At 37.8% G+C, this 24,100-nt stretch overlaps 1 protein-coding gene across 3 annotated transcripts in view; it reads right to left on the bottom strand.

Moving 5' to 3' along the window:
* MINDY2 (MINDY lysine 48 deubiquitinase 2) overlaps positions 1-14,460 on the bottom strand; it is an 80,315-nt gene extending 65,855 nt beyond the window's left edge. For 2 of the 3 annotated variants that reach the window (XM_027570580.1, XM_027570579.1), the window contains exons 1-2: positions 13,485-14,460; positions 3,085-3,142 (exon numbers count right to left, since the gene is read on the bottom strand). In XM_027570580.1, coding sequence (XP_027426381.1) covers positions 3,085-3,142; positions 13,485-14,342 — 916 coding nt within the window. In that variant the 5' untranslated portion in view covers positions 14,343-14,460. The remainder of the gene's footprint in view (positions 1-3,084; positions 3,143-13,484) is intronic. The other variant, XM_027570578.1, reaches the window with a different exon arrangement.
* Positions 14,461-24,100: the final 9,640 nt, after the last annotated feature.

Genomic DNA, 24,100 nt, shown 5'->3' with positions numbered 1-24,100 from the left:
TTTTTTAAATAGCTCTGAGATGTATTTCAGATATTATAAAATAAATCCATTTAAAGTATACAATTCAATATTTTGAAAGTATGTTAACAGGATTATGAAATCATCATGATTTTAGAACATTTTTGTCCCCCCAAAAGAAATTCTGTACCCATTAGCAGTCAATCCCTATTTGCCCCCTTATCCTCTTCACCAGTCCCAAGCAACCACTATTTTATTTGTCTCTATAAATGGGATCATAAAATATGTGGTCTTTTGTGACTTGACCTCTTTAACTTAGCATAATGTCTAAGTTTTATCCACATTAAAGTTTATCAGTACATTCCTCTTTGTGGTCAATATTTCACTGTATGGATATATCACATTTTGTTTATCCACTCATCAGTGGATAGACATTTGAGTTGTTTCCATTTTTTTGGTTATTAAGAATAAAAAAGTTTTGGGGCGCCTGGGTGGCTCAGTTGTTAAGCGTCTGCCTTCGGCTCAGGCATGATCCCAGGGTCCTGGGATCTAGCCCCGCATCGGGCTCCCTGCTCAGCAGGAAGCCTGCTTCTCCCTCTCCTACTCCCTCTGCTTGTGTTCCCTCTCTTGCTGTGTCTCTCTCTGTCAAATAAATAAATAAAATCTTTAAAAAAAAAGAATAAAAAAGTTTCTGTATGGATGTGTGTTTTTACAAATTCCCCTGGGTGAAATTATGGGTCATACTAAGTTTAACTTTTTAAGGAACTGACAAACTATTTTCCAAAGCGGCTGTGTTAAGTTACATTGCTATTGGTTACGTATAAAGGTTTCCAATTTTCTCTTGTACCCACCCTGTCTGGTTTCCTCCCATGGACTTGTTGAAGTGGTTACCAGTGACCTCCTATGGTTCAATCAATAGTCAATTTTTATTCTTCACGCTGCTTGACCTATTAGCAGCATTTGGTTCAGTTAATCTCCACTTTTCATTGAAACTTCATTTGGATTCTAGGAAATCAGTCTCCTGTTTTTCTTCTACCTGGCTTGAACATACCTGTTCTTCCTTCTTCCACAACTTCTAATCGTTGGCATGTCTCACATTCAGTCCATTGATCTTTCCCCTTCTCTATCTACATTCATTCTCGTTGTGATTTCACTCAGTCTACCATTTATATATGTTGTCTGCTCCCAAATGTATATTTCTAGGCTAGATCTGCATTGCCAAATACATTAGCCAGTAGCAACATATGGCTATATAATTTTAATTAATTAAAACTAAATTTAATATTCAGGTCCCCAGGCACATTAGCTATATGTTAAGAGCTCAAGAGCCACATGTTGCTAGTAGCTACCAAACTAGATAGCAGTTATTAAACATTTCTATCACAGAAATTTCTATTGTACAGCACTGATCTAGACCTCTCCACTGAACTCTAGATTTATATATCCAATGGCCATCCTGAAATTTCCACTTGCATGTCAATAAACATCCCAAAACCAAAATCCTGTTATTCCTCCCTAAACATGTTCCTTCCATTTTTTTCCCCTGTTTTGGCTGATGTTAACACCATCCTTCCAGTTGTGCAAGCCAAAAACCAGGGGGTGAACCACTCTCACTCTACATTCAACTGATCAGCAAGTTCTGTCAGCTCTATATCCAGAATCTGACCACATTTTACAATCTCCACTTCTACTACCTTGTTTGAAGCCACCACCATCTTTTGGCGGTTGTAATAGCATCTTTTGTTGTAATAGCTTCCTGATAACCCTGCTTGTCCTTTCCTTCCTAAATTCTAATTTCAGCCAGAGAATTCTTGTTACACTCAAAGTCAGATCACATCAGTCCTCTGTTCAAATCCTCTAATGGCTTCCAAGCTCACTCACAGCAAACATCAGGCTATAATAGCCTACATACAGGGCCCGATATGACCTGACCCCATTACCTCTCAAATGTCATCTCCTTTGCACACTTCTTGGAAGTCATACTGGCTATTCACCAAAGCACCAAGCATATTTCAGCCTTCCCCATGAAACATAATTCCCAATTATGTTCCCAATTATGAAACATAATTTAGAAATCACAAAGTTTAAGAATCACTAAGCTAGACTAAAAGAGGTATAAATAGAAATTCTATTTCCAGATACATGGGTATTCAAAGTAATCTACCCTTAACTATGAGATTTCCCTAGCCAGTGAATAGGAATAAATGACTGTAATTACATAAAGGAAAGGGTCTTCCAAAAGCTACAATCTCCATTACTTCACTAAGCCTATTATTTCATTAAAAATCAGTTAGCTCGTAGTCTGGAATGGCGTAGACAAACTAACCAGCTGACCAAAAAAAAAAATTATTTTTCTTAAAATAAACATTTAATTACTAAAAAAACTAAAAATGTGGATTAAGATTTCCTATTTGGTGACAGTATAAATATATAAATTCCTATTTGTTAAATTGTAAAAGACCTCAGTGTGATATACAGCTATCTGCTCTGTAAACAAGTTCTACTGAAAGCAGCTGGTCTGCAAACTGCGTATTACTAGTCTGTTTTGAAATAAGAAGCTTGCATAAGAATGCAACTTAAGACACTGCCTCCTTCGTCAAGAAAATTTTGCTATGAAAAATTTCAGATGAACCAGTGTGCTTATGTAAATGTTTTACATTTTGGCACAAGCCCTTATATCACTGCAGATTGGTAACTAACACTTCATAGACTGGTATAGGTCCATGAATCATACTTTGGATAGTGATGCTCTAAATCACCTCCTGGGTCTTTAAATCCAGTCTACTCAATATTTTTTTTAACACTTTCTACATGCAATGTCAGAATTTCTGTACCATTTCCTGTTCTGCAATTTATTAGGAATTAGTATGTAACTTGTTCTTCTCTGGAAGTTATCAGTCTCCTTATTTATATTATAGAATTTTAACGCTGGTTAGAAAAAGCCTTCAAAGGTTTAATACCCAAGAACAGTAACATACTGATACAAATTTTTAATTAAGAGATTCAAAATTATAATTTTAAAGTAGATTATATAATAGCACTTCAGAAAGATGCGATTTGGTAATATATTGCTTTGGAGACTTTATTTTGAAAGAGATATAAAATCATCCACTTTTCAACACTAACCTAAATATTCCATCAGCTGTTCAGCAGTTATGATTTCCATCATCGGTGGAAGTTTCACCTGAAAAACAAAGTATTTTTTCTATAAAATCAAATGTTTCAGGTAATTAAAGTGTTTCTTCAGTCAGAAACATAAGTATGTATGTGTATATATGTATCTACTATATGTATACATTAATATTTGTTATTAAATTCTTTATAACTAATCTTTATAAAATATGGCAAAGTCAATCTTATCACCATAAAATTTACAGGGTGATATAAGATCTCATAGAGACATTGAGAAATCTGTTTTCAAAACCAAGTGTTACCCCTTTCACCACCGACTACGATTGTCACTAGGCACTACCAACAATGTCCTACATGTTAGAGCAGTTGAAGGGCAGGAAGAGGCACCAAACATGTGAGAGGTCACCCACAGAGCAGTTTTACTGAAGACAAGTTTGAATATAGCTCAATATCCCGTTACTTCAGTTTACCTTGGCCATTTTTACTGAATGACTATAATGAATACAGTATTAAAGTATTAGTCAGGGGTGCCTGGGTAGCTCAGTTAAGCATCTGCCCATGGCTCAGGTCATAATCCCAGAATCCTGGGATTGAACCCCACGTTGGGCTCCCTGCTTAGTGGGGGGTCTGCTTCTCCCTCTCCTTTTGCCCCTACCCCTGCTCATGCTGTCACTCTCTCTCTCAAATAAATAAAATCTTTAAAAAAAAAATAAAGTATTAGTCATATACTGAAGAATTCACACTGTATGATTCCACTTGCAAAGTTTAAAAGCAGGCAAGATTAAACTATATTGTTTGCTGCACACATGGTGACAAAATTATAAAGAAAAGTAAGGAAATGGATACTATAAAAATCACAATATGGTTGGCCCTAGGGGTAAGGGAAGGAGTTATAGTTGGAAAAAGGCATGTAAGAGCCTTCTGGGGGTGCCCGATGGGGAACAGTTCATTGAGTGTCTAACTCTTAGTTTCAGCTAAGGTCATCATCTCAGGGTCGTGGGATGGAACGCTGCGTCAGGCTCTGTGCTCAACCTGAGATTCTCTCTCCCTCTCTCCCTCCCCACTGGGCTTGCTCGCCCACTCTCTCAAATAAATAAATAAATCTTTAAAAAAAATAAGAGCCTCTGGGACACTGGTAATGCTCTATTTCTGGACTTGCATGGTAGTTTCACTGACATTTTTTTTTTTACAATAACTTATTAAACTATACATCTCTGTTTTATGTATTCTATGTGTTATAGTTTACAATAAAAAGGTTAAAAGTAGATACATACATTACAATCATATTTAAGTTTCTAAAATTAATTCAGCTGCAACACAGTCTACATTAATGTTTCAATTGAATTGTCAGATGAGTTACACAGATATTACAGCCAACCGTTATAAATATTTTAACTGACTAATTCAAAAGCATACTGAGTGGTATATTCATAGGATAGAAGAAAAATAAATACTGTAGGATGGAAACTCAAAGTAATTAAATATCAATGACAGGAGAAGAGTAACGTAATTTAAAATTCACCAGGAGTTATTTTTTGGGAATTATTTTCTGTTCAACCAAGGAAATCATTTAAATCATCAATTTTTCCAACAATTCCTCCAAGTGTTGAAGAAGGTGCTCTGGGTGTTTATGTTAGCAAATGTGGTAATAGCATGTTACAATATTTTGTTTGTTTTAATCAATGAATAAAATAAGTTCCAAAACAGATCTCTGTAAAACAGAACAGTTTGGTACCCTCTGAGAGCATACATGACAATTAATGCTTACAATTTTGTCATCCAGGGGATTTATCACTCAGTGAAAACTAAGAGATGCCACGGAGGTTTTGATCATTATTTGATTCTAAATTGTTTTTTTTTCCTGTGTCATATTTCTCAAAAAAATTTTAATAGATTTTTTTTAAGCAGTTTTAGGTTTACAGAAAATTGAGCAGAAAGTAGAGAATTCCCATATATAGTATATTTATAAACTGAAATTCATTGGCAAATTATGGTCTCCTGCCTGTTTTTCTAAATAAAGTTTTATTGCAACACTCTCATTGTTTATGTATAGTTTTGGCTGTTTTTGCACAACAATAATAGAGTTGAATCTTTCCAAGAGAGATCAAAGAGCCCACAAAGCCTAAAATATTTACTTACTCTCTGATCCTTTGTGGGAAAAGTCTGTTGATCCCTGCTTTAGACGATTTTAACTGTTTACTATAGAATATTTTATCACTATAGACTATTTTATCAAGCTATTTCAGTAGCACTATTAAAAGTTTGATATTTAAACCAGTAGTTTATATTCACTGTGAATGTTTATACTCTGAATAACTGTCAGAACAATCTAAAAGTCCCACTTACACCTAACAATGTTTCTTAAATAAGACCTATATATTCTTTTATTCCAGACAGGTCCAGTCAGAATAATATTCAGCAGAAAATTCCACAAACAGATAGCTTATCCTCTGCTTTGTTTAAAGTAGCAATCCTCTTACAAAATTGTCAAAATAAGAATTAGCAGAAGTGTCAATTGTGGCATTTCTGTCAAAATAAGAAACAAAGGCACTAACAAGTATATGTACTTGGGAAAAACATACTATAATTCTAGATTTCTACAAACATGATTTCAGGGTATAGCCTTGAAATTTCCAAATAACAACTGCCTACCATGTGTTGTTTCAAACATTTGGGAAAAAAAATGACACCTCTATACTGATTAAGAAGTGGGACAACAGCATACAAATATTTTAACTGACTTATTCACAAGCAGACTCAGTGAAATACTCATTTCCTGAATCCTAGCCAATAACATATTCCGGATAGTCATTAAAACTAAGGACAAATAAACATAATTGAGAAGGAACGCCTACTTCTCACTAATACTGTGAAGCTGTCAACAGATCTTTTTTTTTTAAAAACCACAAAATGATCTTCCTGAAAGCTTGATTCTCTTTTTGCTTTCCTCTACACCATCACCTCAAAAACAAGTGCCAAAAGTTTTGTTAATGATCCAATGACTTTCACTCCTTTGTCTCTTTAGATTTTATAAAAGAAAAAACAGGTTAGGGAATAACTAGCTAAGAATATAGAATTAACAAGTATGGTATTTTGTCTGAATCTCTAATTTTTAAATTTTACAATGAAAAAAACTCAAATGAAGTATGACCTAGGTTCTTAGGTGGTCTTCTTTTAGTCATAATCTATAACATATTGTTCTTAAGTACATGAGTACTTTAATGTATATAAAGGTAGTTGAAAGGTACTCTCTTAAGTAGTTTAAATATTCTTCCTAAAACATGAGCAAAGCTTCTTAGTATATAGTAATACATAGCTCCAAATTAAGAGTCCAAATAGAGTCTAGGAAAATAAATTATGTCCTCTCCTAGAACAAAGATTTTACTGAATTAACTGGATTTCCTGAGCAAATTAATAATGTAAGCACAGCAATAATATTTAAGTTAACAAAAGGAAATAGCTACTCCAAATATTCAACTATACAGTAAAACCTCATTCATTCAGCCAAATTATTCTGTAATTCTTAGTCATCTGAAGAGTGAAGTGTATTTGAGAATAGACTCAAGCAAGATCAAAAATTTTTTTAATTTAAAAAAATTAAAAAAATAAAAACAAATCTTCCACGTAAAGTATTAATAAAATCTTAAACAAGAATGCAAAACATCCCAAAAATGATATGCCAAGATTTTGATACCTATGATATTGATATTCTGAGGGGAGTAGAGAAATGCAGGAGACCCAGTAATAACTAAGAAATAAGCAGTTTATATAGGTGATGGTAAGTACAAAAATGACCAAAGAATATTATTGAATGTTTAACTGGAATACCAATAAAAAGTGAGAAATACACAGTTGGAATTATAACACCTCTATAAGTTGGGGAGTTACTTGAGAAGACAAAAAGTTGAGTATTTGCCAATCTCTGCTCTTTAGGAAAGTCAGAAAAAAAATTTTAATATATTGAACTAATTGTCATTCAATTTGCATGTTATCCTTAATCCACAACAATCCTATGAAGAAGATTTTATTACCTTCATTCAAAGAATAAACTAATGCACTGAAAAGTTAATTTGTCCAAAGTAGCAAAGCTATGATGTAAACTGAGATTGAACCCTTTCCATTATACCAGTATTTACAGACTTTACAGCAAAACACTTTCTTTCAACACAAATCTTATGTAAAACACCATCTGAAATATATTTTAAATGAAGAACTGACAGAACTTTGTGAAGTGGAGGATGAGGGGTGCCTGGATGGCTCAGTAGGTTAAGCATCCAACTCTTGATTTTGGCTTAGGTCATGATCTCATGGGTCATGAGATAGAGTGTGATGGGATCTGCATTCAGGGAGGAACCTGCTTGAAGATTCTCTCTCTCCCTCAAATAAATAAATAAATCTTAAAAAAAAAAGAAAGAAAAGTGTAGGACGATAGGGAAAGAATAACTGAGGTTAACTCTAAGACTCAGGAGATTCTAAAAATTAAGATCCATATAATCAATATGAATGAGAAATTTGGTAAGGGAAGTTAAGTTTGTAGAAGGAAATGATGCTCAAGCAGAGAGCCTGCTTCTCCCTCTCTCTCTTGCTCTGTTCTCTCTCTCAAATAAAATAAAATCTTTAAAAAAAAACAAAACAAAAGTATGACAAAGTAGGGATTCCCTCTATTATTAAAGTAATATGGGGTGCCTGCGTGGCTCAGTCTGTTAAGCGTCTGACTCTTGGTTTTGGCTCAGGTCGTGATTCCAGTGTCCTAAGACAGAGCCCTGCACCAGGTTCCCTGCTCAGCGGAGAGTCTGCTTGGGATTCTCTCTCCCTCTCCCTCTGCCCTACCCCTGCTTGCTCTCTCTCTCTCAAATGAATAAAGAGAAAAATCATCATTTTTTAATCAATGAATATGTGTACATATGTATCTACTATATGTGTACATTAATATTTGTTATTAAATATTTTTAAATATTTATATTAAATATAAAAATACTTTTTAAAAAAGATTTTATTTATTTATTTAGAGATTTTTGAGATATTTTCTTTATTCATTTGAGAGAGAGTGCACAAGCGAGAGCACAAGCAGGGGGGAGGGTCGGAGGGAGAGAGAAAAGCAGACTCCCCACTGAGCAGGGAGCCCCATGGAGGGGGCGCAGTGCTTGATCCCAGGACCCAGGGATCATGACATGAGCTGAAGGCAATGCTTAACCAACTGAGCCACCCAGGTACCCCAAAGTAATACTTTCATAAACATAAAGATATTAAGGCAGAAACGTTAAAAAATGTTACATAATGCAATATTTAAGTTACACAAAATAGAAAAATAATAGTATAATGAATTTCCAAGTACCCATCACAAAGCTTCAACTTTTATAACATAAAGTCAGTATCATCAGAAACTAAATTTTATATTTTATATATATTTTGACTTGTTGATTTTTACAAACACATCTTTTTAAGATTTTATTTTTAAGTGATCTCTATACTATATGTGGGGCTTAAACTCACAACCCCCAGATCAAGAGTCACATTACCTACCGACTGAGCCAGCCAGGCACCCCTAAACACATCTAAATAAATGGGCCACAGCCTTCAAATATACCTATAGATGGCATTGTTTTTGATAGATAAAATGAAAGATTAAAGAAAAACTATAAAAAACACCAAGTATAGTCTAAAGTAAAGAAGCAAAATGAAAATGTATTCCAAAGCATAAATTTAGGTAAATATACCTGGTGTCAGTTAAACAGAATTAGAAATTTGAGCTTGAATTAAATTTAACGAATAGGTTTCCTTCTTTCTTGATTTGTTGGATTATTACAGCTCAGCTATTTCAGAGATTATGAATGATCATCTACTCTTCATCAGTCCTAAAGCAACACTTATAATTAATACTCCAATATTTCCAACACAGTACTTGGTCTGTTTGATAATTTTAACTGTCAACTCTCCACCAGAACCACGGCACTTACTTTCTTTGAATCACTCAAATCCTCCCAAGATGTTTAGTTTATTGATTTTTCCCATTACTTCACCTCCCCCAAAAGAAACAATCAACTGTTTCATTTTTCAACTCTAATTCCATTTACTCTCCATAAATCAGCTTTTGAAAAGCCCAATCCCTGATGTAACTCTAATGAGCCATTCTTCCTACTCCTATTTCTAGGTATTAGAGAACTACTGGGGAAAAAAAACCAAAAACAAAGCAAAATTGATATTCTAAAAGTTTTTAAAGAGTACCCCCAATTTATCCATTACTGCTTCCTACTTTCTATTTATGCCTCAAATTCCTAGACATAACCTCCATGAGATTAGAATTTCTTTAAAATATAATGTACCTTTCTCACAAAATCCTCCTCTCCATGCTTTACAAGCTTTCCTTGCTAATTACTGACAAGTTCGATAGTTATTAATGACCAGGTCAATTGTTATTCTGCCAAAATGGGAGAATGAGGCTTCAATTTCCATCTGCCTCTCTCTCTCTCTCTTTTTTAAGATTTATTTTATATAGAGAGAGCGCATGTAAGTGAGCTGGGCAAGGGGGCAAAGGGAGAGGGAGAGAGCGAATCCACAGGCAGACTCCCTGCTGAGCGCGGAGCTCAATGATGCAGGGCCTTGCAGGGCCTGGATCCCAGTACCCTGAAATCATGACCAATATCAAGAGTCAGCTGCTCAACCGACTGAGTCACCCAGGCTCCCCCTGCCTCTCTATCTTAACAAGACCTTGTCTATCTTCTTTGTCCCATTTCTTCCACTGCTTCAGAAAATGAGATTGTTGTTCCTTTCCTCTGAAGAGAACTTTACCACCTATTGTGAGGAGTCATATTATCCTGACTTTCAGCAACCTTGTCCTCACACCTGCCCTTTTTTAGCAAAAATCTTTCCTACTCCAATGGCTCCTTGATGCTGTTGCACTTGACAATAACTGACCACTTTACTACAGTCTCTCTCTCCAAGACTACTATCATGACATTGTCCTATTTCCAGTTCTCAATATCTTAAATTATGCCTATACTAGTTTCTTTTACACTCTCTCACCCTTAATGCTTAGCATGCCTTTTTCCCCACCAAGTTTAATCTTTGTTCCTCTGTTTTCTCCATGTCTACTGAAGAGGGCATGGGAAATTACAGGCTGGAATTACAGGGAGGAATTAAGCTGGCAATCTGTAGTTCCCCACATATATTAGGATGGGAAAAAGTTGAGAATTACTGTTTACCACTCCCTATGGAGTATTCATTTATTCTCACACTTATGGCAAGTAAGCTACCATACTTACATCTATTCAGTAACTCCCCTATTCAGTTCTCTATAATTTGACCTCTTCCCAGAGACCCACTCCATGCGTTCAGAGGCACAATGAATATTTATATCATCATGTCCCACTACCAGACATTTCCAACTTGACACAACCAAACTTTGACATCTCCCACCTAAAACATATTCTCTATCTTTTGAATGACCCAATCAATCTCTATTACCCAGATTAGAAAAGGTGGGGTTGGTCTCCTTCATTTCCTATGTCCAGTTAGTGATCAGTTCATCATTTAGGCTGCAACATTATCTTCATCAAAGAGAAGGGGCAGAGAATTCCCCAACCAGAAGGGTTATCCTCATCCATTCTTCCTGCTACACTCACTACAATCTTACCCTTAGTCTAATCTCAAACGAACAAGACCACTTTCATCACGTTATTCCTCTGTCCAGTAATTTTTAATAGTTCCCTATTATCAGCTAAATATAAACTGTAAACATCACTCGTGATGGGTCTTCTGAAATCTGACTGCTACTTTCATAACATATTTACTATTTTTCTTTACTGTAGCATTTCTCAAACCTTTTAGTGTCAGGACCATTACAGTCCTAAAAATTACAGTCCTCCAAAGAGCTTTTGTCTATGTAGGTTATATCTACTCATATTTACCATACTAGAAATGAAAATTGAGAAAATTTTTAAACAGAAGAATACATAAGCACACATTCCTGTCAGAGGAATGATATCACCACACATCACATAGCCTGGGAAACTCCACTGACACTTGTGAAAGAATGAGAATGAAAAGGCAAATAACATCTTAGTATTATGAAAATATTTCTGACATCTAACACCCCTGGCTCACTTAGAGAACACCGCTTTATCAGACCTTTCATCTCTTTTCCTGTCTCCCTATTGATGATTACTGATGAGTATTATTTGTGTGTAGCCATAGCCTGGAGGCAGAAAGAAGGCTAAAAGCCACAGATTTATAAAATATCCTCCAAATTAATTAGCACGCCTGCTCTTTAACAGTCTAACCCAACCTATCAATTTTACGTTCTGTTATTACCATTTCCTTCCCCTCTTCCTCTGCACTCCCGACCAAGGTTGGAATCAGGAAAAAAAACAAATCTTTTTCTGCTTCACCATCTTTGAAGACACTATTCCTTCTGCCTGAAAGGCCTTCTCTCACTCATCCTTCAGACCCAGTTCGTAGGTTACCTCTTCTATAAAGCTTTCCCTTGATATATCCCATCCCCAGTCACCCTTCCCTCTGTAATCCCAAAGCACATTTAGAACTTATCACATTACATTGTAATTATTTATACATAGACATATACTAGCTCACTAATAGTGAGCTACATGAGGGCAGACTTGCATCTTGTTTTTGTATTTCTAGTACCTCACCCATAGTGGGAATTCAAACGTTTGATCGTTTCATCAAAGCCATGTCTTTGAAAGAGACAATTAAATGCTCATCTATCTCCCAAAATTCCAGACCAGAGGAAGGAGCAACTCTGAACTTCTGCAGTACTGTATGGAAACTAAGAGAAGAGAAAAGCCTAAAGGAAACTGTTATTCCTTCCTACAAAAAAACCTGGGGATTTCAGCCCATATATCAAGTCTAACTCCCGACTCTGACCCTAAAGGCCTTCATCAAGTGGCTCTTCACCTTTTCAATCTTATTTTTTATTATTCACCGGTATGAACTTAACCACTTCTTTCATGCAAACACACACACACACACACACACACACACACACACACACACTATCCATTCGATTTTCATCCTTTTTGTTTACACCCTTCCCTCTCCCAGAATTCCATTTCCCTATTATTTTAAATTCTATTTTTCCTTAAAAGCTTGGTTCAAGACCACAAATTCCATGAAACTCTCTGGGACTAAGCCAAAACAAAGAAAAATTTCCCCTTTTGGAATATCTAATACATTTCCATCTGTTTTCTATAACCTAAAAATTTATATTTATATAAACATATTTATATTTATAGTGCTTTGTCTTGCATTGTCCTTTAGTAATTTCAAGTAAATCAATGATGCAACCCCAAATAGCTCAACAGCTCTTCAAAAGCAGGCAGTCTTCAAGAAACATTTGAGTGCCCTTATGTACCAGATACTCTCAAGGTTTCTAATCTTATTTCTTTTGCATCAGCCCTTGCTAGTAACAGGAAAATGAAGGCACATAATAAATACTATTCCCTTTATTTGATTTTCTTCCTAACTGGTCAGAATAATCCAGGATATTTTTTTTCTAGGAAACATTTTATCAACAGATATAATTATCAATTTGGAAATAAAATGTGTGCCATAAGATGCTTCTTCTCAGCACCCTAAAACCGCAAGCTTGAGTAAGACACTTCAATTATACATAACTGAGTCCTCGATATACTTAAGTTTTGAAGAGCCTTTCCTTTTTTTGTTCCTTTACCTTGAATATGTCTTTTCTTATTTTAGTCATTACAGTTTTAGTTCCCTTAACATATTCTGATGCGAGGTTACTAGTAATAATGCCAAACTAAGTAGAGCCAAAGAAACAGGGCAAGTAAAAATCGGGCATAAAATGAAAACATAATCTTTGAAAACCAAGAAGTTATGGTAATTGGGCTCAGACCAATGCTTTCCCTTAAATGGAATTTGTCAAAGGGGCCACATCTTCCCTGTCACCATTTCCTTAAGTATCTTACACCCAAATGGCACAAGTATTAGTTGGAAAATCGACTAAACATAACCATCAAAACTTGCTCCTTGATAACACGGATTGATAGTAACTTCTGAAGATCATTTTCCCCAATTCTTCACTCTTTTGCATATGTGACAAGGTCAGTAAGAAGGAAACGTAGAAAAATATAGTTAAAAAAATAATCCTAGGATTTAGGATGCTCTAAGTCCTAGTTGTTTTTAAGTACATCAGCCTGAACTCTTATTTAACCACTTGAGAGACCTGGGGTTGCCGGCAATTCCTTAGGAAATACATATAAGAATATTCTTTGGACAAAGGAGTCCCATAATGAATTTCAAGAGAACAGAGTACTGATGAATGAGGAAAGAAAAGAAGCCGTCACCTGACATGCAGCAGCTTCTTCACCCCGCTTCCCCCCTCCCCAAAAGCGGTAGGAAATAGCTGCAGAATGTACCTTCCAGGCCAGAAGCAAAACATTGAGGATGGCCAGCAAAGGGCAGGGTCCATTCTCATTCTGAGTGATGATGGGTGTGTTCTCTTCCTTCCACTGGATCCACTTGATGTGATAGACAGACTGTCCCGGGAAGCGTTCCTTGGAGGCCGCCAATACCTGAGCTTCCTCCCCCTCCTCCTCCTCTTCTTCTCGGCAGAGAGGCACAGCCCCGGGCAACACCGCCGCGCCCGCGCCCTCCTCCTCCTCCTCCCCAGGGACCCTGTTCTCCGCTCCCTCCTCACTATTAAACTCAGAGCTACTGGGGAAAGAATGCAGGTTAGAGAACGACTCCAGGGAGTCCAGGCTCGGCGATTCCCCAGGAGGGCTCGGGTCGCTGCAACTGCTGCTGAGGCCGCCGGCGCTGCTGGGCTCCTCGGACCCGGCGGCCGCCAACTCTGCCCGGCAGGTGCCGGCGGCATCCGGGCGGGGGCCGGCGTCTCCGGCCGGACCCGATCCATGGTCCGCTCCGGCCTCGGCTGTCTCCGGGGAGGCGGTCACCTTGTGCTGCCCTCTCGGAGGCGTCTTCTGGGCGGAAGGATTCTTCAAATCGCTCTCCTTTAAGTCCAAGCCCGGGAAGGAGCTGCAGGGTCCGGGAACCTGAGGAGAGCCGGCGGGAGAAACCGAGTCCGAGAGGCTCCTCCCGGCGGCCGCCGCCCCCTGCCCATTCCCGCCGCTGCTCTCCGCCGCCCATACTCCAGGACCATCCCCAGCGGCGAGCCTGGTCTCCGGTTGCCCTTCCTGCGGAGAACCTGTCCCTGGCGCTGGCTCGGCGGCCACCCCGTGTTCTAGCGGCTGCAGGCTCCCGGGGCCGCTCTCCATACCCAGCCGCCAGCCCCTCACTCTAAAGAGACCGCGGCGGGTTCTCTTCAGCCAGCGCCTCAGACGCCATGACAGCGGCACTGGCAGCAACAGCGCCCTTGCGCGGCCTCCGCCAGGCACGTCACGGGGAGGGCACCAGCGCGCGCGAGCGCGCCACCGCACTATCCGCCGGCTCCGGGCGAGCCTGCGCGCCGCCCGGTGAGGCCGAACCGCGCAGCGGCCCTCATGCGGCCCCGCCCCTCCTGCGCGCCCGCCTGCCTGAGATCGGACTCGGAAGGCGGGGCGTGGCGGGCGTGGCTAGGAGGGAGTGACCAGAAGGAAAACATCCTTTCACTATGTGGCCGGAAGTTGAACTCTGGGGCAACCCGACCGCGCGCGGCTTCTTTAAAGGCGAGGCGGGCGGCGTCTAGTTTGTTGTGACCCTTCTGATCTGGGTTGTGTGTGGCCCAGCCTAGGGCTCAAGAATGGGGGGGGTTGGCGGTGTTTGTGTTATTTGGAAAAGAGCTCGTCCCCGAAGAGCTCAGGAGATGTTTCCTCGGCTTGAAATATGGAAAACTGAAGGAATTTTTTACGAGATGCAGATTTTTAAAGGCTGGAATCTACTCGAGGTGTTTGGATTACTACACCGCATAAATCCCAGTCTCCCAGGGTTTTGGCTGAGAAACATTGGGCTCCCCACCAGCTGCTGGTGAAAACGTTCGCCCTACTTGAGGCGCCAGTACGGTTGTGGATATTGGCCTGCGCAGCAAAAAAAAAAAAAACCAAAAACAAAAAAACCAACAACAAAAAAGAACCTGGGTAATTTGGGCCAGTAATAATAAATTAGCTTGTGCCTGAATTAGCCAAGTCTTTGCGGTTTTGTTAACTTGGCCTCACTTTGGATAGAGTGGGAAGTGCCTGTTCTTGAAAGAATTTTCTAATTAGAATTGATTCGTCTTAAAGCCGCGCAATTTTCAGAGAGGGCGGAGTAGCCTGGACGTTTTGTTCGTGACAAAATGGGATTTGGATCCTATTATGACCTGTTCTCGACAAGGAGCTCCACCCCCCCCCCCCCCCGGCCTTGTTTTTAGTGTTTCATCATGTTTTTAGGCCCCAGAGATACAACAATTGACAAGACAGGTCTTACTTTGTAGTTAGGCATGTGAATACCTGACACCTAATGGAATGGTATCTGTATCTCTTTTAGTTAGAAAAGGTAGACAAAATTACAAACTAGTTTCATTAACTCATTTAACACATTTCAGGACCAAGTACACTGCTGGATACTGTGGCACTGGGGATACTCTGGTGAATAAGACAAAGAGTTTATATCTTCTTTGGGTTTACTGTCTAGTAATTTTTTTCTTATTGCTATATTTTTAATACTTGCTTGGGAAGTATGGTTTCCTGAGAATACAGAAGATGGAGCTTCTTCCACCTTTTCGCCTTAACACAATATTGTGAAAAAATAAAATAAATAAATAAATAACTGAAGGTATAGTAAATAAATAAATAACTGAAGGTATAGTAGATGAATAATTGAATGACTGGATAATTTACAGGCCAGAAACCACAGAGCCAAAACGTCCGGAACACATGTCTTAATAGCCTTTCACTATTAAAAAAAACAACAACAAAAAAAACCCTGCTTAGATAGGAGAGTACTTGCTCTGGTAGTTTTCACTCGTATATGTTTCAAATGCTCACATGCATAATTTAATTATTTATAATAGAAACAGAACCAATTTTTCTTTTTATATGTTGTCAGCAATTACATAAGCCAATATGAACAGTGGTGAAAATGTACATATCTAATTATTTAAGTTTGTGAAAATGTACATAGTTATTTTCCTAAGGAGGTGGGGAGTGGTATCTAGGGAGAAATACCAGAAGACAATAAACTGAAAAATGTCTCATTCTTTTTTGCATATATGTACATATATATATATAATGAGGTAAAATATACCATTTTAAAATACAATAGTTACTATCCAAACTTTTTAAATTATTTTCCAAAGTTACAGATATAACAGTCTTAAAGTCCAATAGTTATATAAAAACAAAGCAGTTCCCTGCTCCATTCCTCTACATTTTTGAGTCCTGTTCTTTAGAAGCAGTCTTATTCAACTTTTAGTTATTCTTTAGCTCCTTATACCCGAATTTTTGAGTAACATCATTACACTCTGATTTCTTCATTTAAAAATCGTAGATTTTGTTTATTGATTTATTCTTATGGGAGCTGAGGATTTAGTTCTTTTCTCTCATACCATTCTTCCTCCTCTTGCTCCAGCCTCCCAATTACTTCAAAAATTTTGATTAAATAAGGTATCAAAGTTTAAAGGATCAGACTCATGTGACTATTTTTTACCATTTAAGTCGGGTATTTTACTATGACTGCGATTACATTTATTTTTTTGTTAAAGTTTTTGTTTTTCCTGGAATTAACAATTACCTCATTGTTTCGTTTGTTTGCTTAACTCTTCACCTATCACTAGCTCAACCATAGACTTACCAGAACAGTCAAACCTATCAGGTTACCACTCAGATCCATTTTAATCTTGGGTATATCCCTCCTCAAACACTTACATCTCTTGCTCTGATCTAAATTTACTGTTTTACAGGGCTGCTGCCCAGCTGTCATCCTGGGACTTCTCTTCACTATTGTCTTAGGAGTTCCTTTCTCCTCATTTGCATGTGGATTCCTTTCTTTCTTGGATCTCCTGTCTTTCTTTGATTTGGTGGAACATATTCTTATTTAGCTTCCTGAGAAAGAGTGCATAGGAAGCACATTTTTGTAGATTGTGTATGTCTGAAAAAAGACCTCTATTTTACCTTTACGTTTATAAGGTTTGGCTAGATATAAAATTCAATGTTGGAAATACTTTTTCTTCATTTTGAAGTCACTGATCATCATCTTTGAGCTTCCAGATGATTATAATAGTCTGAGACTCCAGAACCTTTGTATATAACCCATGTCTTCTCTCTGAAGTTTATTCGATCGTCTCTTTCTTCTTAGTGTTCTGACATTTCAGTATTTGATATACTTTTGGGTGGGTCTTGCTTTATTCATTGGGCTGCATACTTGGTGATCACATTCAATGTAGAAACTTATGTTCTTCAGTTCTGGAAAATTTTCTTTTTTCATTTCTTTTGTAATTCTTATTTATTCTTTCATCTTATTTATCTTTTTGTTCTACTTTCTGAGAGATTTTCTCAACTTTATCATTCAATTCTTTTTTTTTTAAATTTTATTTATTCATTTGCAAGATGGACAGAGAGAGAACAAGCAGAGGGAGAGGCAGAGGGAGAGGGAGAAGCAGACTCCCTGCCAAGCAAGGAGCCCGATGTGGGACTCGATCCCAGGACCCCAGGATCATGACCTGAGCCGAAGGCAGACGCTCAACCATCTGAGCCACCCAGGCGCTCCTTTAATTCTTTTTTAATGCATTGTTTACTGGTACTATTGTATATTTAACTTCCAAGAATTCTTTCTAGTTCCTTTTTATTCCTTAAAGGCACCTGACCTTTCATCTCTTAGAATATTGATCACAGTTTTTAATGTATCCTTTACATTTTTCAAAGGATGTCTGAACAATATGCTATAAAAAGTATACTTAGTATGGAGTTACTGATAGTGTCAGAGAGTGAGATATGGGGGATACAAGTGTAAAACATTGATTTTACTTTTTGGAAGGGCAAAATTTGTTTTGGGAAATAAGATATAGTCACATGAAATGTTGAGAATATGTCAATTAATAATTAATACTAAGTGAGTGGTGGGGCACCTGGGTGGCCTAGTCAGTTAAGTGTCTAATTCTTGATCTCAGCTCGGTCTTGATCTCAGGGTTGTGAGTTCAAGCCCCATGTTGGGCTCCACATTGGTGTGGAGCCTACCTAAAACAAAAAATACTGAGTGGTACAAGCAATAACATAAAAATTCAGATGAGGAAAATCTTTTAGTATGAGATAATTGAGGAATTAAGCTACATTATCCTAATTAAAATCACAGACCAATTGTTATCTCAGGCTTAAGAAACCCGAAAAATATATCTCTAACTCAAAATTATTATTCTTTTAAAGTTCTCTGCTTTTTAAAGTTGGATCATGGCTTTTTTAGCTACCATGACAGAAAACTTGGTACGATCTTTGACTTTTACCCTAATTTATTTACTGATTATTATCTCATCTATCAAGTCTTACTGACATTATACACCCCTTTTCTCTCTATTTCATTCACCTATAGCCTCTACCCTTGCTGAGTCTTTATCATCTTACTACTAATGTGTATCAGCATTCTAATTATTCTCTGGCCTATGATTTTTTCTTCCTAAATCCTCATCTCCCATAGGAATAAATCAATAAACACTATCTACAGTTTTAAATGAAGAAATCAGAGTGTTATCATGTTACTCAGAAATTGGAGGTAAGGAACTAAAGAATATCTGGGAGTTAAATGAGACTGCTTCTAAAGAACAGCACTCAAAAGTGTGAAGGGAGAGGGCAGAGAACCGCTTTTTTTTATATAAACTATTTGACTCTTTAGACTATTACATCTTGCTTTTATTTTGGTTGATAGTTGTACTAGAAATAATTTGAAGATTCTTTATTATCAGCTGAACCAAAATTGGGTCAGAGCAGATCGCACAGGTATGGGGCATATATACCTTTACTTCTTTTCTCTTAGCTTCCTACTCAAGACGTGGTAAAATCGTGAGTTAAAATCAAGTGTTTCCATGTAACTCAAATTGCACTGGCTCTGGCCTTCAACTGCTTATGCAGAAATTCCAGCCTCCTGCAAAGTACATCCCCTATTTAATTATTTCTGAGAGCCCCCATGAGGAGTCCCACACCTGTTCAGAAACAAATCCAATCCTATGATATTCTACCAGGTGCTGCTTCTACTCCATGCTGCTTTACCAGATGCTAGTCTGTCCTGGTGGTATTAAAGATGCATGATGGTGAGTGGAGGAAAGTGACCTTCTTTTCCCTTCATTATAGCTCTAATATGCTAAGTATTGGTGAAAGAATTTTTTTAAAAAATTTTACTTATGTAGTTCTTTTTAAGAGTGGGACCTAAATTTGGGTCTAGATAGGCTGATCAGGAATGAATTCAAGCATTGTATTCCATTACCTTCAACTCAAAATCCCTATTCTGCCGGTCTTATGACAATGGTTAAGGTTTTGTTATTGGATCAACTATACCATGCCTTAAGACACCTCTCCTCAAACATACTCCTACTGGTTTGCTAGATTTCTCTCAACTTTAGTACAATTATTCTCAAAGTGTGATTTTTGGATTAGTAGTATTAATAGCACCTGGGAACTTACTAAAAATGATAATTCTCTAAGCCCACCCCAGATCTACAGAAGCAGGACCTCTGTGTGTAGAGCCCAGCGACACAGAGGACTGTGTTTTAACCAGACCTTTAGGTGATTCTGATTCACAATAAAGTTTGAGAATTACTATTCTAGCACTAGGGGAAGCCTCTCTTCCCCACCCCAATGGCAAATAAATAAACCTTAGCAAGAGTAAAAGGCTTCTATAGCCAATTTTGTTTTTCATTACACGCCCAAAACTCTCCAAAGTTGTTTTTTTGGCCATTTTTTCCATATAGTCTCCCTTGGGGGATGGGGGGTGAATGTGTGTGTGTGTGTGTGTGTGTGTGTGTGTGTGTGTATATACCTTCAAAATCATGTTGAAAACCATCTTTTGAAAAAAAAAAAAAGAAAACCATCTTTTGTTATCCTGATCTCAAAATGCTTCTTCTTGTCTTTCCCACATTTTTCTACCTTAATATCAGTCTCTGCCACCCAGGCTTAAAACATTCAAGTACTTTTGTTTGGCTTCCTCATGGTCAACAAGTCCTATTTTTTAATTTAAAATGTTTAATGTGAGTAAATATTTAATTGTGTTTTCTTAATACAGAAGATATTCATTTTTTTTAGAAAAATTAGCAAACACATATAAGCAAAAAAAGAAAAACTACTCTTCATCATGTTATGTGGAATGAAATATTAGAGATAACACTAGTAATACTTCACAGTATGTATGTCCTCCTCAAATTTTCAAGGCATCTGAACACATACATATTTTTGTAAACAAAAATGGGACCATTCTGAACACATTTTTTTTTAAGTTATCAATATATTGTGAACATCTTAGGGTGTGGCTGGCTCAGTTGGTACAGCATGCAATTCTTGATCTTGGAGTTGTGAGTTCAAGCCCCACGTTGGGTGTGAGCTCACTTAAAAAAATTAAATCTTAAAAAAAATATATATGTTGTGAACATCTTTATGAATTAATATACATTCATCTATAACATTTCTAGTGAACTCATAATGTTCTGTTATATGGCTGAACCAATCCCTGCTTCTTGGACATTTAGATTGTTTAACTATTATGAACTTCACAATCAATGTCTTTGTAACTGAATCTCTACTCCTTTAATAGATTTCCAAATGTTTAAGTCCAATTAGGATTTGACTGTTCCTTCAATATTTTACCCATGGCTTGCTCTCCATTCTCTCTGGTGCTGTCCTAGGTCAGTGAGTATGCTGGAGTAAACCTGCTAACTGATTTCTCTAGAGTTTATTTTCCTTGGAGTATATTGTGTATATTACCAGATTAAACAATGCTTTCATTATTTCCATCTACCACTGAAAACCTTTAAAGACACTTCTTTAACTACTGAATATCATGAGTTGGTCTAGCATTCAAAGTTTTTCTTATCTATCCTCATTCTATCTATCAGCCTTATCAACTACTAAAATGTAATAATAACCCTCTTTCTATAAGATTTGGTTTGCTCACTCACTGAACTAATTATACCTATGCAAATTATTGTCTAATTTTGTTTCCCTAATTCAAAAAGTCCTCTCCCTTTTTCTCTTACTTCCAGTTTAGCTTTTAAAGTCTACTCAGGGGGCGCCTGGGTGGCTCAGTCGTTAAGCATCTGCCTTCGGCTCAGGTCATGATCCCAGGACCCTGGGATCGAGCCCCGCATCAGGCTCCCCGCTCCGCGGGAAGCCTGCTTCTCCATCTCCCACTCCCGCTGCTTGTGTTTCCTCTCTCGCTGTGTCTCTCTCTGTCAAATATATAAATAAAATCTTTAATAAATAAATAAATAAATAAAGTCTACTCAGATTATGTCCAACTTCCCACTTCAAACTCCCCTCTTTTTACTACACCATTTAAAATACAATTATTAAGAAAAATACAATTATTGAATTTCCTCAGGTCTAAGTTTCACTTTCTTAATATGTAAAATTTTCTAGATTCAGAATTAAACATTTTTTTAATTTAACTTTTTCTTTTTCTTTTCTTTTTTTAAAAAATTTATTTATTTGACACAGAGAGATACAGCGAGAGAGGGAACACAGCAGGGGGAGTGGGAGAGGGAGAAGCAGGCTTCCTGCAGAGCAGGGAGCCCAATGTGGGGCTCAATCCCAGGACCCTGGGATCATGACCTGAGCCAAAGGCAGACGCTTAACGACTGAGCCACCCAGGCACCCCCTTTTTCTTTTTTTTAAAGGTTTTTTATTTATTTATTTGTCAGAGAGAGAGCGCAAGCGGGGGGAATGGCAGAGGGAGAGGGAGAAACAGACTCCCAGCTGAGCAAGCAGCCTGATGCGGGGCTCGATCCCAGGACCCTGGGACCATGACCTGAGCCGAAGGCAGACGCTTAACCGACTGAGCCACCCAGGCGTCTCCAGAATTAAACATTTTTAAGAAAAAGATTTTATTTATTTGAGAGAGAGCATGAGTGGGGTGAGGGGCAGAGGGAAAGGAAGAATCCCTCTAAGCGTGGAGCCCAGTATGGGGCTTGATCCCAGGCCCCTGAGATCATGACCTGAGCCCAAGTCAGACACTTAACCGAGTGAGCCACCCAGGCGTCCCTAGAATTAAACATTTGGTGAACATTTAATGCTCTTTTATTCAAAAGCTATTATTAAATCAATGGCATACCTTACAATTGAGGGTATCTGAGAATCAAGGAAATATACCCTCTTCTCTATTATTTTTATATGCTGACATTGACTTCCCAAGAGGACCTGGTCTTTGATGTTCACTCTATCTCTCATGTTTATTTAGATCAATGTTTGTCAAAATTCAGTGTGTTTAACACTTATATAAGAAGCCTAGGGCGCCTGGGTGGCTCAGTTGTTAAGCATCTGCCTTCAGCTCAGGTCATGATCCTAGGGTCCTGGGGTGGAGTCCCACATCGGGCTCCCTCCTCTGAGGGAAGCTTGCTCTCCCTCTCCCACTCCCGCTGCTTGTGTTTCTACTCTTGCTATCTCTGTCTCTGTCAAATAAATAAATAAAATCTTAAAAAAAAAAAAAAAAAGAAGCCTGTTAAAATGCATGTTTCTGGAGGCACCTGGGTGTCTCAGTCGGTTAAGTGTCTGACTCTTGATTTAGGCCCAGGTCATGATCTCAGTCATGAGACCAAGCCCCATGGGCTGTCTCAGCCCTCAGTGGGGAATCCACTTGGGATTTTCTCACTCCTTCTGCCCACCCCCTCAAATAAATAAATCTTTTTTTTAAAAAAAATGCATGTTTCTGGGCTCCAAGCCCAGGAATTCAACTCAACAGAACTGGAGAAAAGCCCAGCAATCCATAGTTTTGACAGGCATCCTAAGTGATTCTGATGCAGGTATTCCACAGGCCATACATTGAGAAACACTCCTCTAGAACAATAATCAGATAATAACCACTTGCATTGTTGAGAAGTAAAGTATAGTTGGTAATTGTTAATATGCATATAGTAGGAATTATGACTCATTTAGCTTCTAATTACAATAATGAACCTCTGTAATTATTTATTGAATATCTACAATATGGTGCTTTGGGGCACGGAAGGGAATATTAAGCATGATCACACAGAAGCAGACTAGTGTGGTAGGAATTGTGATGATTGGAGACCACAAGACCTGGGACCAAAACCTGGTCCTGCGTTGACTAATTTTACAAGCTTGGGTAAATTAATTTACTTCTCTTAACATGAGATTTCACCTTTTGTAAAAGAAAAAAAGACAGAGAAAAATATTAGTGTGGATGATTTTGCTATGTGGCTTTGCAAATAAAATGGGAACATACAGCAAAGCTCTTCAAATATATTATTATTGTCACTGCCCTCAAATTGGTTACAATATGGTTAGGGAGACAAGACATAAGCATCTACAAATGAAATAAAAATATGACACTCGAGGCAGTATAGGAGGCCTACCATGAAGTGCTTCCCAGAAAGATGAGAATGAAATAACCAAATCAATATAAAATGAATCAGATTCACTACTTGTTATAGTTCCCTTGGAAGACAAGATTCTTTCCAGGTCCAAAAGAAGCAAAAGTGAGGTTTAGCAATCAAATAAAAATCTGAATAAGTGTAAAAAAGTTGTGGCCTAATCAATTATATTATTCTTGAAAAAAAAATAACAGAAAGGGAGATGGTGGTCTGTGTGGAGCCTAGAGAATATCCCAAAATATAGGGGTTTGTCATTGTGTGCTTCAATCACCACCTAGGGTAGAGGTCACCTGAACAGCTGGATGGCCTGATATCTGTCTGGTCCCTTGACAGTTTCTAATGTGGCATAGTAAATTGTGTAGTTGGATGAACTAGCCAGTAAAATCATTTCATTAACTTCTTCTGCAGTGATGCCTTGCTTACTAAGCTGCTTTCAATGATGATTAGCAGCTTACATGTTAAAAGACAAAAAAGAGAATGCAGTGACTTGTCAACATGAATATCTAACTTGTAGCATAAGAAGGTGATGTTTTG

The sequence above is a fragment of the Zalophus californianus genome, chromosome 6 (genome assembly GCF_009762305.2).
Source record: "Zalophus californianus isolate mZalCal1 chromosome 6, mZalCal1.pri.v2, whole genome shotgun sequence".
In the NCBI taxonomy this organism is placed as follows: Eukaryota; Metazoa; Chordata; class Mammalia; order Carnivora; family Otariidae; genus Zalophus; species Zalophus californianus.
This window is presented reverse-complemented; position numbering and strand designations above follow the sequence as displayed.